The sequence below is a fragment of the Diabrotica virgifera genome, chromosome 7 (assembly GCF_917563875.1).
Source record: "Diabrotica virgifera virgifera chromosome 7, PGI_DIABVI_V3a".
In the NCBI taxonomy this organism is placed as follows: domain Eukaryota; kingdom Metazoa; phylum Arthropoda; class Insecta; order Coleoptera; family Chrysomelidae; genus Diabrotica; species Diabrotica virgifera.
In genome coordinates this window covers 236,462,718-236,481,544 of record NC_065449.1, presented here as the reverse complement: position 1 = coordinate 236,481,544, position 18,827 = coordinate 236,462,718, and the positions used below count along the sequence as shown (strand labels likewise).

The 18,827-nt window shown below is 30.8% G+C and overlaps 1 protein-coding gene across 1 annotated transcript; it reads left to right on the top strand.

Moving 5' to 3' along the window:
• Positions 1–2,656: 2,656 nt before the first annotated feature.
• On the top strand, positions 2,657–17,958 carry LOC114325753 (uncharacterized). The gene is made up of 3 exons (XM_028273888.2): positions 2,657–2,932; positions 3,633–3,729; positions 17,780–17,958. Exons 1-3 carry the CDS (start codon positions 2,823–2,825, stop codon positions 17,918–17,920), a joined length of 348 nt encoding a protein of 115 aa, XP_028129689.1. The 5' UTR covers positions 2,657–2,822; the 3' UTR covers positions 17,921–17,958.
• Positions 17,959–18,827: the final 869 nt, after the last annotated feature.

The window sequence follows — 18,827 nt, the reverse complement described above, 5'->3', positions numbered from 1 at the left end:
AATTTATGATTTATTTTGCAATTTTCTAAGTAACAAATAAGGATAGACATATTCAGCGAACGCCATATTGAAGTTTTTTATACCATTTATGTGTTTCTTACTCTTAAATTAGTTTAAATAGTAAATTTGTTGGTAATAGACGAAAAAAGCGAAAATTTAAGGTATTTGTATTTCATTTGTTTATAACTAGGCATATCATCAAAGTCGGCTGCAGGAAATATAGGTTATTATTGTAGATGTCCATACTACTAAAAACATTTGGTTTCGGCCTGGAGGAGGTTGTGTCACCAGCAGGATATTTTTTTCCTGATTTCTCTGAACTACCAATAAATTAAACTAATATAAGAGCTTAACAAAAATAATAAAAAAAGAATGTGTGTGTACTTTGTACGCACGTAAGAAGTTATACTTCTATTATAATATAATTTCAACGAAATAAATATACCTACTTAACAGTTACAATACAAAAATTGACAATAATTACCAAAAATGAACCAAAACTTAACAATGCCAAATATTAAAAAAAAAAGAAAAAAATACGAGTCGTCCGCGCAATCTCGCGATTTTTTGATCTCTGGTCCAATGCTCTACCAACAAGGCCATCAAGCCACATGCTATTTACCTTTCAGATATACATAATTATACATCACGGTGACAAGTGAAATATAAAAATAGATGTTTTATTATTTTACGCCCAAGGAAGACAAATCCAAAGACACAAAATTATAATAAAAAACCTTTTAAACCACCTTTTCAAATTGCGCAGTTTGTATTATTAATATTAATGTTAATAAATGAAATATAAATATTTCGACGTTTCACAATTTGACAATTCACTTTAAACTGCAGTGCCTTAAAAATTTTAAAGCACTAGTGCCTTAAAGTAGCATTTTTAACGCTCTTATGGAGTCCTAAAAATTGTATTTTTAACACGTTTGTAGAAAAATATATTTAAAAACACTAATATATTCTTTCCACACCTTTTCTGGACTGATACATACATAAATTAAAACATTTTGAAGTATAACTTTAAAAATATAATATGAAAACTATTTAAAAAGGCAGTATAACTATTAACTAACCTTTGTTGTTTCTCTTCTCACAAATTTTAAAATGCAACAACCATACATAACCAAACCGTCAACCGTCCAAACCACAGCTGCGCTACAGCTGCCATATTGGATAATTTTTGACATGTCATTTGAACATCCAATCAGAACAAAGTTATAATGCGCATGCGCCGGGATCGTAGGTTTTAACATATAAAAATTCACCCTCATATCGCGCGTAAAGAAGTATAACTTCAAAAACTTGTTTAATATACTTTAGATACTAACAAATTGTCACATAATGAATTAAACTTTATAAAAAATAACAATTTTTCATAATTCATGTGCCCCGTATAACGTGTTACTACTGATTGAAAATATTATGCTCATGAAAGCTTGATTGAAAGTGTACCTCAGGTGCTTGCCTCCAACCATTATAACCTCGGTCAAACTTATCCGCAACTCAACCTATGGTATGTAAATTACTAATATCACGCCGTAGAGATTACCGTCGCGAGTTCAATGCTTTTTCCCCATCCAAAAAGAGTGATACCTGAAGCTCTGAAGATGACGTCAGAGACGACGTGAGCATTTGCTTATTTTAAATAATTAAATTCAAATATTATTTGATTACTTGTTTTTCATAACTTCGTTATTTTTTATTATCTTGTAAATGGTAGGGAATGAAAATTTGAAATTTTGCAGTTGGGTATAACTTTACACACCCTATCAAAATAGCTATCAAAATGACAGTGTTGCCATTTAAGAAAATCAACGATGACGTCATATCTCTAAATTGGGACACCCTGTATACATTATTATTGCCTGTCAAAAATAACAATTTGAAATACTAATTGATGGGTCTGAGCATTTTTCGAAAAAAAAAAAAACTAGTATTATAATTATTGAATTTATTCCAAATTACAGACATAACTTTTTATTTTTTATTATCTTATAAATGGTAAAGAATAAACATTTGATATTTTGCAGTTTTGTATAACTTTACACATCCTATCAAAATAGCTATCAAAATGACAGTGTTGCCATTTAAGAAAATCAACGATGACGTCATACCTCTAAATTGGGACACCCTGTATACATTATTATTGTATGTCAAAAAGGACAATTTGAAATACTTATCGACGGGTCTGAGCATTTTTCAAAAAAACAATTAGTATTTGAGAGATTGAATTTATTCTAAATTACAGACTCTCTCTGTATACGTCGTTCTATCAGATTTGTTATATCCCAATGGCACTAACGTCTCAATGTATATACTTTATTTTTGTTCAATCTCTCACTTAATTATTGTTATAGTAGTTTGCTCATTGTAGTTTCAATTTAGTTGTTTATTATTTGGTTCACGTTGTTTTTAGTTCGTAGGTTTTTGTTAAACAAAGACCTTTGTATTTTGTGCCTGATGGTCCTTGATGATGAAGCATATATTGTAAGCCAGGTAGCCCAAAACTAACAGAAGTAAAAACTACTTTAGATTGTGAGTGTTGACTCATTCATATACATTAATATCAAAATGTTCTATTTAGATAAGAATAATAGAAAAAAATATCTAATTGTTTTGTTTTTCTGTGTGAGTATCATTGAAAAATTCATAGAAAAGTTGGATTAGGAATGATAAGCATGTTTTTTCAAAATTTTAATGTGTTGAAGCATCCCCCCTTCTATCATTTTATGTATATATACAATCTGAACAATATAATTTTAGTTAAAAAACTATATCTATTTTGAGAAGCGTATCTATAGATCAAAAACAACATGTTTTCAACTATGTTTAAAAATGTATTGTTTCTAACAATTTTAGTGCTAATTGCTATTCCGAAATCTCAGGCAAATGATTACAATAAGTGTCCACAAACTAGTCACCAGTAAGTATAACTTATTCATTATCATTCTTCTAGGTTAACAAATCTGTGTAGGTGCCACCCTCCTCAAGTAATTTTTTCGAGTCGTTTAGGCCTAACCTTGTTTGCCGAGCTAGCCAGAATTCCATTTTTCTGATCTTTAGAGGGTCAATAATAGGGTAAATTTAAAATCACGACTGAATTACCACTTATAAAATCCACTAAAATCCAGTGTTACATTAGCCGCCATCTTCATTTTAAGGAAAACCGTTTTGCTCAATATTTTCTCCATTTTTGACAAAAAGTGTGAGGACTGAAATAATTGTCGAAATTTTCTATCATTTCTTTTATTAACTACAATTTTTTTCGTGTAGTCGATACTTTCCGAGATAAAGGGGATATAGTGACAGGTAGAGCATAATTATTGAATGAGCTCGTTTATTATTAGTTTTACAACAAAATGTACCTATAAAAACACCAAATTAAATTTTATACAATTGTGATTTGATTATATTTTTTGCTAAAATCAATATTTAAGGTAGTATGTATGCGGTAAATGCCCGAGCGTAAGGCCTGATTAGTTTTGTAGCAATTGTTTTTGTTCAATATCTTGGCCATTTTCAACTTTATATTCGACTTTATTTCAGCTTTCTATATTACGAAAACACACTGAATATCAAAAATGTTTTAAAATATATTAAGTGATACATATTTTCATTTCTAGACGGACTTTAGTTTACGATAATACATTAACAGGAAGAGTTATACATGTTCGTATTCCAGGAAGCGGTTTCTTCAATGCTCCAATCACCTGTCTTCAGGTAAGTGCAATAATCATCATGAACAGCTGTTCCATTCATCGTCGGATATAAGCCTCCCTTAGTGCCAAATGGACCTGCATCCAAGCCAAAACAAGCACACACACACACACACACACACACACACACACACACACACACACACACACACACACACACACACACACACACACACACACACACACACACACACACACACACACACACACACACACACACACACACACACACACACACACACACACACACACACACACACACACACACACACACACACACACACACACACACACACACACACACACACACACACACACACACACACACACACACACAAGCTTCCCTTAGGTGTGTCCATTTTAGACGGAACGGCAGCGCTGAAAAATCTATTTGAATTTACTAAAGCTAGATTTCTCACAGTTGATTACTGTGAGTGTGTAGAGAAACATACTGCAGTCGGTCAAGGGAAACGTAGAACAGGGGTTACTGAGAGGGTATAAAAGTTGCTTTCCTACGAAGGTAATTATTTCCATTTACTAAGGCTGAAAATCAGTACACACATTCTAAATTAAATATAAATAAAAGTTATTATAGTCGGTCATCTGTATGACGGGACAGAGCCGGTCGGTCGGCCCCAATAGTCGATTGAGGAAATGAAGCAATTTGGCTCGCAATTTTTTCGTCCAGCATGGATTTACTTGAAATTTTCGCAGAAGGTAGGGAATAGTCCAAGGATCATTTTATATATCATGCCGCTATCATACGCTAAAACCTTGGGGGTGGTTGCCACCCCATCTCGGGGGTGGGAATTTTTTATTACATTTTAACCATGTAATTCGATGCAAAAGGTGATTCTAAGAAAAAAAGTTTTGTTCATTTTATTCGTAAAGTTAAGATTTTTCGAGTTATTCGCGCTTGAAAATAACAGTGTTTCGACGAAAAAATCGACTTTTTTAGAGGGTTTTTTGAGAATACGTCGAAAAATATGCATTTAATCAAAAAAAATTTAGATATCTAAATTGTATCTTTTAGTAACACAAACCAAATTCTATTCCAATAATATCTTTAAGACCAATACAAACCGAGATACGGCATGTTAAATGTTAGCTTTTTTCGCCAAATACATAATTTGAAATATTCAAAGACAAATAATGGGAAAAATTTGCATTTTTCGAGGAAAAAAAAATAATAAAGAGTTTCCAGCATGAAAATTAAACGAGTTATAATCAAAAAAATGTCGGTACCTGCTTTTCTCTACGAAAAATCAGTGAAAACAACCCCCTAACTACCTTCCTAATTCAAAATTGGTCTTCACCTTTCTGTAGTTCCTTTTACATTTATATTATCAATACACTCAAGGAGTTTGACCTATTTAAAATGCCTAATTTTGGAAAAATATTATATCTCACTGTGTACTGACTTTCAGCCTTAGTAAATGGATTTAATTACCTTCGTAGGAAGGCAACTTTGATACCCTCTCAGTAATGAGACCCCTCAAAAATGATTTTGTAGGATTTTTAAAGAGCTATAAGACTGTGTAAATTAAATTTCGTAAGATGTCTTAGTTTTTAATTGGGGCGGGTTTAAAGGGCTCGAATAAGGGGGTGTTTGCTGGTAAATAGAGGTTTTAAACAGCTATATCTGGCTAACTATTCACTATAATAAAAATATATGCACAGAGTAATTTTAGTCTTTAAAAAAGATACAATTTAGTAATTTATAATTTTTTTCATATCTTCAGTATTTTCGGAGATATTTTCAAGTAAAAGGTGAAAAATACCAAATTGCAAAAAATCAATTTTTTTTAAACTCCAATTTTTCCAAAATTAGGCATTTTAAATATATCAAACTCCTTGAGTGTATTTATAATATAAATATAAAAGGAACTACAGAAATGTGAAGACCAATTTTCAATTAGGAAGGTAGTTAGTGGGTTGTTTTCACTGATTTTTTCGTAGAGAAAAGCAGGTACAGATATTTTTTTGTAAGTCGCTTAATTTTCATGCTAGAAACTTTTTATTATTATTTTTGAAAGGTCTAATTGTATACTTGAAAAAAGATTATTTAAGTTTTCCTCGAAAAATGCAAATTTTTCCCATTATTTGGTTATGAATATTTCAAATTATGCATTTGACGAAAAAAGCTAACATTTAACATGCCGTATCTCGGTTTGTGTTGGTCTTAAAGATATTATAGGAAAAGGCTTTGGTTTGTGTTACTAAAAGGTACAATTTCGATATCTACAATTTTTTTGATTCAATGCATATTTTTCGAGGTATTCTCCAAAAACCCTCTAAAAAAGTCGATTTTTTCGTCGAAAAACTGTTATTTTCAAGCGCGAATAACTCTAAAAATATTAGTTTTACGAAGAAAATGTAACAAACATTTTTTCTTAGAATCACTTTTTCCATCGAATTACATGGTTAAAATGTAATAAAAAATTCCCACCCCCGAGATGGGGTGGCAACCACCCCCAAGGTTTTAGCGTATGATAGCGGCATGATATAAAAAATGATTCTTTGACTATTCCCTACGTTTCGTGAAAATTTCAAGTAAATCCATGCTGGACGAAAGAATTGCGAGCCAAAATGCTTCATTCTCTCAATCGATTATTGGGGCCGACCGACCGGCTCTGTCCCGTCATAAAGCTGACCGACTATAATAACTGTTATTTATATTTAATTTAGAATGTGGGTACTGATTTTCAGCCTTAGTAAATGGAAATAATTACCTTCGTAGGAAAGCAACTTTGATACCCTCTCAGTAATCCCTGTTCTACGTTTCGCTTGACCGACCGCAGTATGTTTCTCTACACACTCACAGTAATCAACTGTGAAAAATCTAGCTGTAGTAAATTCAAATAGATTTTTCAGCGCTGCCTCTTGGTCTATTTATTTCTATTAGCTGTTTTTTGCATCCGTTCCTGGCCAGCTATTCGCTTGATGTCATCAGTCGATCTTGTTTGAAGTCTGCCTATACTTCTTTTGCTTGTCCTTGGTCGCCATTAAAGAACTCGCTTCGTCCCTCGGCTGTCTTTCTAAGTGTCCTATCGAGTTCCATTTTAACATGGCAATCTTCTGGATCACGTTCCACAGAGTCACTTGAAGTTTGAGGACTATGCTGTTGTTAAAAACCTATGTTTCAGTTTCATGTGTCAGAACCGGCAATAAGTACTGATCGACGGTTTTTTGCCTTTAAAGTATTTGGTAAGTTTGATTTAAATATTGTTTGTAATCGACCTAATGCTGCCTCTGCTGAGGAACATCTTCCATTTAAATTAGCCTTTATGTTAAGCTTTGGCGGTGCGAGTTTTCGTCCTAACTATATATACGACTCAACCTTTTCTATATTATTAGTAGTCTAGAAAAATAAAATTACACTACATGTAAATCAAAATGTAAATTCGTACAGGTTGAAACAAATTTTATATCAAAGTTTAGGTGGGTAGAAAAGATATTTTCAAAAAAGTATCCAAATCATACAAGGGGATCATTTTTTAAATAATTAAAAAGTGGTAATTTTTGCAAAAAAATATACTTTTTTAACTGCTGAAGTCATTCAATTATCAATGAAGGTCAATAGGATTGTTTTCTGCAAAGTTCAAGGGTAAATCTTTCACATACGACTTACTAAATTAAATTTGACCTCCTATTTATTTAAATAATTAGATATACATAAAACTTTAAAAATCCATTTGCAAAAAATTATTTTTAGCGTTTTAAATAAGCACTATATTATAATATCTTATTTTACAGGAGAAGTTGCGCTATGTTATCAATATTAAGAGGAAACAGTAGCGATCAACAGGTAGCGAAAACGCGTTCCAAGATTGCGGCTGTAGTTTTGAACATTTTTTCGAGATATTTGGCACACGTATTCGTAATATAATAAAGAATGGCGGTACAGAGCCCAATTTGAAAAATATATTAATATGTGGAAATTACTCTGTAATTAAATAAAATATTAAAAAAAACGAGCCTGTACCGCCATTAAGAAGAACAAAAAAATACACTTTCTTCAAATAAACTTTTTTATCCGATGCCTAGATATTGTGTCATTTTGGAACTACTAAAATTTTTTATTTCATTAGTAGTTCCAAAATTACACAAAATCTAGGCATCGGATAAAAAAGTTTATTTGAAGAAAGTGTATTTTTATGTTCTTCTTAATGGCGGTACAGGCTCGTTTTTTTAATATTGTATTTAATTACAGAGTAATTTCCACATATTAATATATTTTTCAAATTGGGCTCTGTACCGCCATTCTTTATTATATTACGAATACGTGTGCCAAATATCTCGAAAAAATATTCAAAATTACAGCCGCAATCTTGGAACGCGTTTTGGCTACCTGTTGATCGCTACTGTATCACCTTAACCTTTAACTACACGCGCTGGCGTACTTTGTACGCCAGATATAAGAATTCTACTGGAAATATATTTAAAAATTTAATTTTTGACCTTGCTTATTTTTCTAACCTATCACTGGAATGTGCTTTACAATTTGGTTTTAGTTTCGTTATAATCGGCGTTCTGGGAAAGATCGTAATTTACATTTTATTATTTGTTGTTTCCGGTGGTGGACAATATACCCCAGGATTATATTACTATAAGTCGTAATATAAGTACATATTTTAATTGTTTTTTAGTCATTATGGCAAAAAATATATTTTTCTTTGTAAACAATACTTTTTCTCCTGTAAAAAATCACATTTAAAAAAATTTTTTATTAGTAATTTTATTTATCATGGAATCCAGTTATTCCATGATTCCAGTTATAAATCCCAATTGGCTTACTGAAAAGGAACTCCAAGTATTCACTGATGCCGAATAAGCTTTATAACAAACAACTAAGTGTATTTTTTCAAAAAAAAAATTAAACAAATCCGCTGTTTTTAAGTGTAGTTATGTTATAACTTGATGCGCGGGTAGTTAAAGGTTAATAAAAAAAATTGGTACAAAAATATTTAATGTTTTTTAAGATATTGAATTTGATTATTAAATGTTACTCTATTTTCAATTGCAAAAACGCGGTTGTTTCCAAAGAGAGATTCACCTGTATTAATCCTATTATTTTTATTTTTATGTATGTTTTCGATAACTGTATTGATCAATTAAAATTTCAATTAAACTTCCCCCTAAAATGGCATTTGAAAATTATTCAAATTTGTTTATAATTTGTTTTTTTAATAACGTCGCGGGGATTAAATATTTTGAAATGCCGTTTCGATAATTGGATTTCTGGGAATTTTTCACTAATTAACAAATTTTATTGTTTTTTCCTCTTCTTTTTTCTTGGAGTTATATTACCCTTTTAGGGTTAAGTTTTATTAATAATGTCGAATCTCTAAGTTGTAGATTCTATACCTAAAAATATTAAGATTGGTCTAAAATCACTTAAATAAAATGTGGCTACTTACTGAGTTACAGGGAGTTTTATTTACAAATTTAAAAAATATTTTTACCAAGTACTTTCAAACATTTTGATATATCCTTCTCATACTTGGCAGAAAGTGTGGGTACTATACAGTCTACTAAATTGTGATAAATAAAAGTTTCCAGCTACTATCAGAGGCGTACGACAGGGGATAGTTAATGGCTGACCCTTCCCAAATTCTACGCCACTGAGGGAATTACTATTTTAGCGAAATTTTTCAAGTTTCCAATACTTTCTATGTAAATAATATGCTCCTTACTGGTAACGATTAAGTCATTAGTTTTCGAGATACTGGACGTTAAAAATGAAACGGCATTAGTTATTTTGATTCATTCATTCATTCATTTTAAACTTCTAATATCTCGCAAACTGATGACTTTATCGATACCAATAAAGTTATTTACATACAAAGTATTGGAGAATCGAAAAATTTCGCTAAAATAGTAATTCACTCAGTGGCGTAGAATTTTGGAAGGGTCAATCATTCACTATCCCCTGTCGTACGCCTCTGACACTAGCTAGAAACGTTTATTAATCACAATTGAGTAGGGTGTAAAATAGCCATACTTTCTGCCAAGTATGATAAGGATACATCAAATAGTTTTAAAGTACTTGGTAACAATAATTTTTAAATTTTTAAATAAAACACCCTGTAACTCAGTAAGTAGCCACATTTTATCTAAGAGATTTTAGTTAAATCTTAATATTTTTAGGTCTAGAATCTACAACTCAGAGATTCGACATTCTTAATGAAATTTAACCCTAAAAGGGCCCATAGTAATAAAACTCCAAGAAAAAAAAAGAAGAAAAAACGGCAAAAAAATTTTGTTAATTAGTAAAAAATTCCCAAGAACCCAACTATCGAAACGGCATTTCAAAATACTTAATCGCGGCGACATTATTAAAAAAAAACAAATTATAAACAAATTTGAATAATTTTCAAATGCCATTTTAGGGGGGAGTTTAACTGAAATTTGAATTTATTAATACATTTATCGAAAATATACATAAAAATAAAAATAATAAGATCTTATGCAGGTGAATATTTCTTTGGCAACAACAGCGTTTTTGCAATTGAAAATATAGTAACATTTAAAAAACAAATTCAATATCTCAAAAAAAATTTAATAATTTTCGACCAATCTTTTTTTGCTTAATACTGATAACATAGCGAAAATTTGTTTGTAAAATAAGATATTTTATAGTGCTTATTCAAAACGCTAAAAATAATTTTTTGAAAATTTGTTTTTAAATTATATACAATTATTTAAAAAAATAGGGGGTCAAATTTAATTTAGTAAGTCTTATGTGAAGAATCTACCCTTTAAGTTTGCAGAAAAAAATCCCGTAGACCTTGAATTAATAAGTGAATTACCTCAGCAGTTAGAAATTTTTTTTTTGCAAAAATTACCCCTTTTTAATTATTTAAACAATGATACCCTTGTATGATTTGGATAGTTTCTCGAAAATATCTTTTGTACCCACCTAAACTTTGATATAAAATTTGTTTCAACCTGTACGAATTTACATTTTGACTTTTTTTTATTTTATTAGGCTATAGTGTCCAGAGTTATATTCTGTTATATCTAGAGATTCGTTTGTTAGATATATTTAGTTTACCTTATCAAGTAAGTGTCACGTGATACAAAAATTCCTAATCGTTTTTTTTTATTTAAATTAACGTGTCTCAGCAGCAAAGGTCATTGTCACGGTTACAAACGTAAGGATTACAGTATATTTTAAAATAATTACAAACAGTGGTGAACGAGCTAATAACCGGTAAAATAACGCAAAAGATGAAAAACATAAATATTATGTTGTGAGATAAAAAGAAACGAAACTAATCGAGATGGGAAATTTAGTGATAAAAACCTATAAACTTACATTTTATTTATTGTTTTCCGCCTTTAGACTCCCATCAGAGGAGTATGTCAACTAAAACTGTCACTGTTACAGTGGCAGTTGCCAAACTCATCTGATACGTCTAAAGATGGGAAACAATAAATAGAATATAACTTTATAAGTTTTTATTACTAAATTTCCCATCTCCACTAGTTTCATTTCTTTTCATCTCACAACTTAAAACGTTTTCCATTTTTTGCGTTATTTTGCCGGTTATTAGTGCGCTCATCACTGTATAAGCAAACTATAAGTATAATATCTACATGGCACAGTATAACTGACAGTCTTTGGGAAACATAATCGCATTTTTAAAGTTACTATTGTTACTAGCCACTGAGATTGATGTTTGGAAGAGGTTAGCAAGAAGATCTGGACTATAACACATAAGAATCGATATTAGACAACAAATGGGAATAGAAGGACCATCATAGATGACATCGAAAGACAATAGCTAGTATGGTACGGACACGTAAGACGAGTGGAGGAAAAAAGGATCCCAAAGACGGGTTAGAATGGATCCACCAGAAAAACTAAAACGAAGAAGACAAACAACCACATGGATATAGGGCTACTCCAAGGTGATGTCAGAAAGAAATTTAAGAATAGAAGAGTGTCATAATAGAAAGGAGTGAAAATTAGGGACGGAAAAGGGTTATAAAACCTGTTTATTATATAATTGTCACTAAGAGTGGTTGTTAGGTCTTCATTCACTTTGTCTAGTTGTCTAGTCTTCGAGTATTGGTGTAAAGTTGGCACTCAACTAGTATGTGTGACTCGGTGTGGTGACAAGGGTGTTGCAGATATGACACCAAGGACAATTGCATTGACTCATCAGGTAACCACGCATAAGACAGCAATGCTTGGACATTATTTGTCTTCTTATAACAACTTTGTGCCTTCTACAAAAAGTTGGTATTTTTAAGGTAGGAATTCTGGGTTGAATATCATGAAGTTTTGAGCTTTTCTATTCCAGAGGTTTTGCCAGGCTCTCAAGCACATTTGATTGACTGTATGTTGTAAATATACTCCAAGTTTACTTTCTATTGAAATACCAGAATGGGACACCTCTTAAGCTGCTTGAATTTTTAATTCCTTTATTATCTAATTGCTATGGGGTCTAAATAATAATCACTAATATAGTTTAGAGAAATAAGAAAATAATTATCCTGTTGGTGAAACAACCCCTTCCAGGCCGAAATCAAATTTTTTGAGTAGTATGTACATCTATAATAATAACCTATATGTTTCCTGCAGCCGATTTTGATGATATACATAGTTATAAACAAATGAAGTTCAAAAAACGGTAAAGTTTAGCTTTTTTCGTCTATTACCTACCAAAAAGTTAGGCATTTTAAACAAATTTGAGATTAAGAAATTCATAAATCGTATTTATAAAAAACTTCAATATGGCGTTCGCTGAATATGCCTATCCTTATTGGTTGTTTAGAAAATTGCAAAATAAATCATAAATTTTGACCTTATATAAATATTCATAACTTATGTAAAAATTAACTTGGAACCTTATTATTACACGGAATACTGAGCCTTCTGCTGCTTAAATCATAGCATAAATATCAAATTGGTCAAATAGTTTAAAAGTTATTTAATTTGTTTATCCCAAATTAATTTTTTTTAGAACACAATAAGTCAGAAAATGATAAGGTTACAGTAATACTTTGGGGTAGTTTATAAAAGAAGAATTTACACTATTAATTTAATTAAAAAACATGACAAAAAATAATTTTAAATATTGCAAAATTATTTTGCAAGAACATTTGAATTAAAAAAACGGGAGGGGGGCTAACTTCGTCCTTAATAATTGTCCTATTTTTCTTTCTAAATGGGTACAAAAATTCAGTTTTTGCAAAATTGAAAAATAATTTTTCTACGGGTAACGGTTAAAAAGTTCTTCTAATTGTTTATAAGTAACCAAAAAATCGATATGTTTTTGCAAAATAATTTTACACTGTTTAAAATTACTTTTTGTAATTTTTTTATAACTAACTTAATAAACCTCATAATTTTCTGACTTATAGTGTTGCAAAAAAATAAATTTGGGATAAACAAATTAAATAATTTTTAAACTATTTAACCAATTGGTTTAAGCTTTATAGGTCTGGATCCCGCGTATGAAAAAAAGGTTGATTAATAGCAAGCTGAAAATTTGTTAATAGGTTAAGGGTGTCTAGTCGGATAAACTTTGATATATGCGAACACTGGAACAGGGGCAGTTTTAACTGTGGAACAGGTTAAAAATTTGGAACGGTCACACTACGAAAACGGCACATTTATTTTTTCCGACAGAACAGACTTAAACTCTTCGAACAGAGAATAAACTCTCATGCAAATATCAGACTGCTATTTATCACCAAATGGGCGTTTTAATGGGTGGAACATGTAGAATATTTCAAATGACAGGAATAATGACAGGTGATAAATAGCAGTCTGATTTTTGCATGAGAGTTTAATCTCTGTTCGGAGAATTTAAGTCTGTTCTGTCTGACAAAATAAATGTGCCGTTTTCGTGGTGTGTCTGTTCAAATTTTTAACCTGTTCCACAGTTAAGACTGCCCCTGTTCCAGTGTTCGCATATATCAAAGTTTATTCGACTGGACACCCTTAAGCTATCAACAAATTTTCAGCTTGCAATTAATCAACTTTTTTTTCATACGCGGGATCCAGACCTATTAAAATATAATTTAAGCACAAGAAGTCTCAGCATTTCGTGTAATAAGAAGGTTATAACTTAATTTTTCAATAAATTATGAACGTTTATAAAATCTCAAAATTTATGATTTTTTTTTCAATTTCCTAAGCAACAAATAAGGATAGACATATTCAGCGAGCGCCATATTTAAGTTTTATACAGTATGTCCCTGTAAGTTGTATCCATATGGAAAACTTTTTTATTATTAATTTTACGAAAAAAAGTTATTCTTTATAAAAAGCTGTATTGTCCAAAACCTAAGATTTAAGCATCAAATATCAAATTTTTTGAACATTATCCGAGGTATGTCAAAAAGTTTGAGTTTCACTCAAGAGTAAAATAGCTTTATTTTTCACAATATTGAAAATTGTTATAATGAAAAGTTGTTTGGAATTAAAAACTGTATTTTAGTATGCAATTACATCCTTCTAATTGAATTTTTTTTTGAAAAATTATGGATAACTAACATTATTTTCAGTTATTTTAATTCAGATAACTCTTTTATTATTAATTTTACGAAAAAAAATGATTCTTAATAAAAAATTCTGCATGCTCTAAAATCTAAAATACAACCATCTTATGTCAAATTTTATCAATTTTATACGAGGTATGTCAAAAAATATGAATTTCGCTCAAGAGTAAAATACTTTTATTTTTTACAATATCGAAAATTGTTATTATGAAAAGTTATTTAGAATTAAAAACTATGTTTCAGTATGTAATTACATTCTTCTAATTGAAATATTCTGAACTATAAAGGTACTTTACTTTTGATCTAAATTTATCTTTTTTGACATACCTCGTATAAAATTGATAAAATTTGATATAAGATGGTTGTATTTTAAGTTTTAGACCATCCAGAACTTTTTATTAGGAATCACTTTTTTTCGTAAAATTAATAATAAAAGAGTTATCAGAATTGAAATAACTGAAAAAATAATGATAGTTATCCATAATTTCTCAAAAAAATTTTTTTTTCAATTAGAAGGATGTAATTGCATATTAGAATATAAGTTTTAATTCCAAACAACTTTTCATAATAGCAATTTCCAATATTACGAAAAATAAAGCTACTTTACTCTTGAGTGAAATTCAAACTTTTTGACATACCTCGTATAATATTCAAAAATTTTGATATTTGATGGTTAAATCTTAGGTTTTGGACCATGCAGAGCTTTTTATAAAGAATAACTTTTTTTCGTAAAATTAATAATAAAAAAGTTTTCCATATGGATACAACTTACAGGGACATACTGTATAATATGATTTATGAGTTTATTATTCTCAAATTTGTTTAGAATGCTTTAACCATGAGAAGTCTCAGCATTCCGTGTAATAAGAAGTTTCTAACTTAATTTTTACATAAATTATCGACATTTATAAAATCTTAAAATTTATGACATTTTGCAATTCTCTAAGCAACAAATAATGAAAGACACATTCAGCGAACGCCATATTGAAGCTTGTTATATGATTTATAAGATTCTTATTCTCAAAGTTTAGAATGCTTCACTTTTTAGTAATAGACGAAAAAAGCGAAAATTTACCGTTTTTAAATCTTCATTTGTTTATAACTATATATATCTACGGTGACCATATGTACTTATTTAAGTAGGACAGTACTTATTTTTAAATATTGTCCTAATGTACTTTAAAACCTTTCTAAGGACACGCAAATGTACTTATTTTTTCTAAAAAATTAATGTTTTTACCTTTTACTATTTTTAAACAAATTTATTTGTATACTGTTCCAGGTATTGCAGCTTTTGTGTCTTGATGGTTTCCAATATTTCCATTCTTTTGTTGACTCTTCTCATGACTTCGTTGTTTGTTACATGCTCGGTCCATGCTATCTTCAGGATACCTTCACTCACAGTTCAAATGCTTCCAACTTTCTAGTAGTCGACCTGTTAATTGATAATGCTTCTATCCCGTAAAGCAGAGTCGAGAAAATATAACCCATTACCAGGCTAACTCTCAAGTATAATTATTTCAGTTCTCTTGCACAAAGTACCTTTCTCATTTTATTGAAGTTTGTTGCTTTCTTTATTTGAACTTTGATTTCTTTGGAGTAATCGTTTGTGTGATTAATTATTGTGCCAAGATAGTTGTAGTTTTCAACTTGTTCTAAAGTTTTACCTTTAATTGTCAGGCTTTAGTCATTATTTTGGGTTTTTGATATCCTCATAAATTTATTTTTCTTGATGTTTATTGATAATCCATATTCTTCTCCATACTCAACTATCTTGTTCATTAGCTTTTGGAGGTCTTGGAGGTTGTCCGCTATTATGATAGTATCTTTCGCATATCTAATGTTGTTAATTGGCGTTCCATTTACCTCTATTCCTCCTGCTTCTTCCTCAAGAGCTTTTTTCATAATTTCTTCAGAGTATGCATTGAACAGTAGTAGTGACAATACACACCCCTATCCCTGTCGCACTCCTCTTTTAACTTCGAACTCTTCTGATGTGTGTTCGTTAATGCGTATGTGTGCCTGCTGTTTATAATATAGATTTGTTATAATTCAAAGGTCATTGTATTGTAATTGCTTTGCTTTGAGGACGTCCATTAGCTCTTTGTGGCGGACTTTACCGAAAGCCTTGTTGTAATCTATGAAACAGACGTACTATCCGTTCACACGTTCACACCCAAGCATATCTGGATTAGTACGTTAAATGCAAACAGAGCTTCACTGGTACCTACGCCTCTACGGAATCCAAATTGGATTTCTTCAATATCCATATCAAGTGTTTGGTAAATGCGTTTATGAATGATCTTTAAAAACATGAGAGAAATCAGGCTTATGGTGCGATGGTCGTGCACAAAATTTTACTGCACAAGTGAAACATTTTTACACAAAATCTGTAACCTATCTAGAAAACTGGAGTACAAATTTTCATGAATTTAAACTATTCAAAAGGATAGATCTAAGAAGTGAAATAACATGGAACGATGTTTGTTATTCTCTCGAAGCTTTTAAATTGTATATCAAGGCAACCATTTTAAATGAAGATCAACTCTTTGACGAACTGGGAATTTTAAAAGACGTGGCTACAAGTGAAATTCTGAATCTGAATCTGACTACAAAAAAAATTTCTGAGTGGAACGGAAAAGAAAAAAATAGTCAGGATCGATGTCTTGAAGTTTTTAAGTGTGTAGATCAATTCAAACTGAAAAACTTACAAATATTATGCGAATTTATTTTTTGTCTTCCGGGAACTAGTGCGGCTATCGAGCGTTTCTTTTCTGTAATAAATAATTATTATTGGACGTCGGAAAAGTCACAAATGTCCATATCCACTCTCAAGGCAGCGATGCGGGTGTACGCAAATTTTGATGAGACTTGTATGATATGTTTCATTTACTTCAGTCGAAGCCGGACCTTCTTAAATTAATTTTAAGTTCAGAAAAATATGAATGATGCAAAAAACGGGAAGATGATGAGGCTATTGCAGGTCCCTCATATAAAAACTCTTATTTACAGGCTTGTAACTTTCTTAAAGTTAATATAATGTGTTGTTTAGTTTAATTGTTATAATTTTTATGTTTAGCTACATAGATTATTTATTTTTAATGTCAAAAAGTTATGTTTGTCCAATAAAAAGATACATTTTGCGTTTTTAATACATTTTTGTTTTTTGTACTTTTTTTTCTTTAAAAAGATATGGTCACCGTATATATATCATCAAAATCAGCTGCAGGAAACAGGTGTTTAATATAGTTGTCCATACTACCCAAACAATTTTGTTTCGGCCTGGAGGGAATGTGTCACGAGAAAAATCTTATTTCTCTGGACTAATACGTTCTTGTCTTTCAATTAATGTCACGCGTTGTGGATAATTCGAATTAACGGATTTTTGTAGTAAATATTCTTGATAGAAAGGATAGATAATTGTAAGTCAGTGCAGATTCAACGTTTTTTTTTTACAACTGAGTGTTTTAATGACAGCATATATTTCAGCTGTGTATATTGATCTTTTTTAAATTATTGTTTTATTTAATTTTTAGGTTCTCGATATGGCTGAAAGTTTTAGTGACCCTGAAATAGAAGAAGGAGGATATGGAAAGGAGTACGTAGTTTTACGTATTGATTCTGTTCAAGCAGGAGAAGAGCTAGAGTACCATGTTCAAATATATGTTGATGAATAAAGAAAATAAGAATTAATAAACAGTTTATCTACAATTTTTTTGCATAGTTTTATTTCACTTCGGAAAATTTGGAAGAATATTACTTCAGGAAAATAAGCCAAAAAAGTCCCTGTTCGGGAATAATACAGGCATCTGAATATTTCCTACTAAGAGTTCGGAGCAACGAACTGTCAATACAGATGGAAGAGGCATGAAGAAAATTAATGCCGCCAACATACAAGAGAGAGGTTCTGAGAGAGACAGAAAAGGATCAGGTAATATTTGACAGGCCGTGTAATTTGAGTTGCCTATATCAACTTAAATCGGGGAAATGGACCTCATATGTTTTTAACTTTATTAACTTAACTTAATTTTTAGGTACTGCCTATCAGCCCTGATACCAAGTTAAAAAATATGAGGTCTATTTTCCCGATTTAAATTGATATAGGCAACTCAAATTACACGGCCTGTCAAATTTTACCTGATCCTTTTGTGTCTCTCTCAGGACCTCTCTCTTGTATGTTTGCGTCAATCTCGCTTCACTATTTTAATGGGACGGGGCCATTCCACCCGTATTGACAGTTCATTGGTTCGTAGCCGTTTTTTATATGAACAGTTTAGTGCCATAAAGCGGTTTTTTCGATTTTTTGCACCTTAATAAAAAGCTTAAAAGTTAACATAAAACTACAAACTTTGATTTTTTAGAACATTGAAAAGGCTTCAAGATAGCGGTTTTAGTACCAGAGAATTTTGTACCAGGTAGTAAATCGTAACTTCTGAAAAGAGACTTCGTCATTATCAACGTTGATCTCGCTTTTCCTATGCGTTGTTTTATTTCACTTAAGTGGTCCCATTGGCTGTTTATCTGGGTACCCAGGAATGTGTCAATTGTGGTTATTAGTTAACCAACAGCTGTGTCTTTAATATT

Coding starts and splice junctions, on each gene's coding strand:
- LOC114325753 (XM_028273888.2), top strand. CDS start 2,823: ATGTTTTCAACTATGTTTAAAAATGTATTGTTTCTAACAATTTTAGTG. Junction 2,933..3,632: donor TGTCCACAAACTAGTCACCA/GTAAGTATAACT, acceptor TTTCATTTCTAG/ACGGACTTTAGTTTACGATA. Junction 3,730..17,779: donor CTCCAATCACCTGTCTTCAG/GTAAGTGCAATA, acceptor TTTAATTTTTAG/GTTCTCGATATGGCTGAAAG.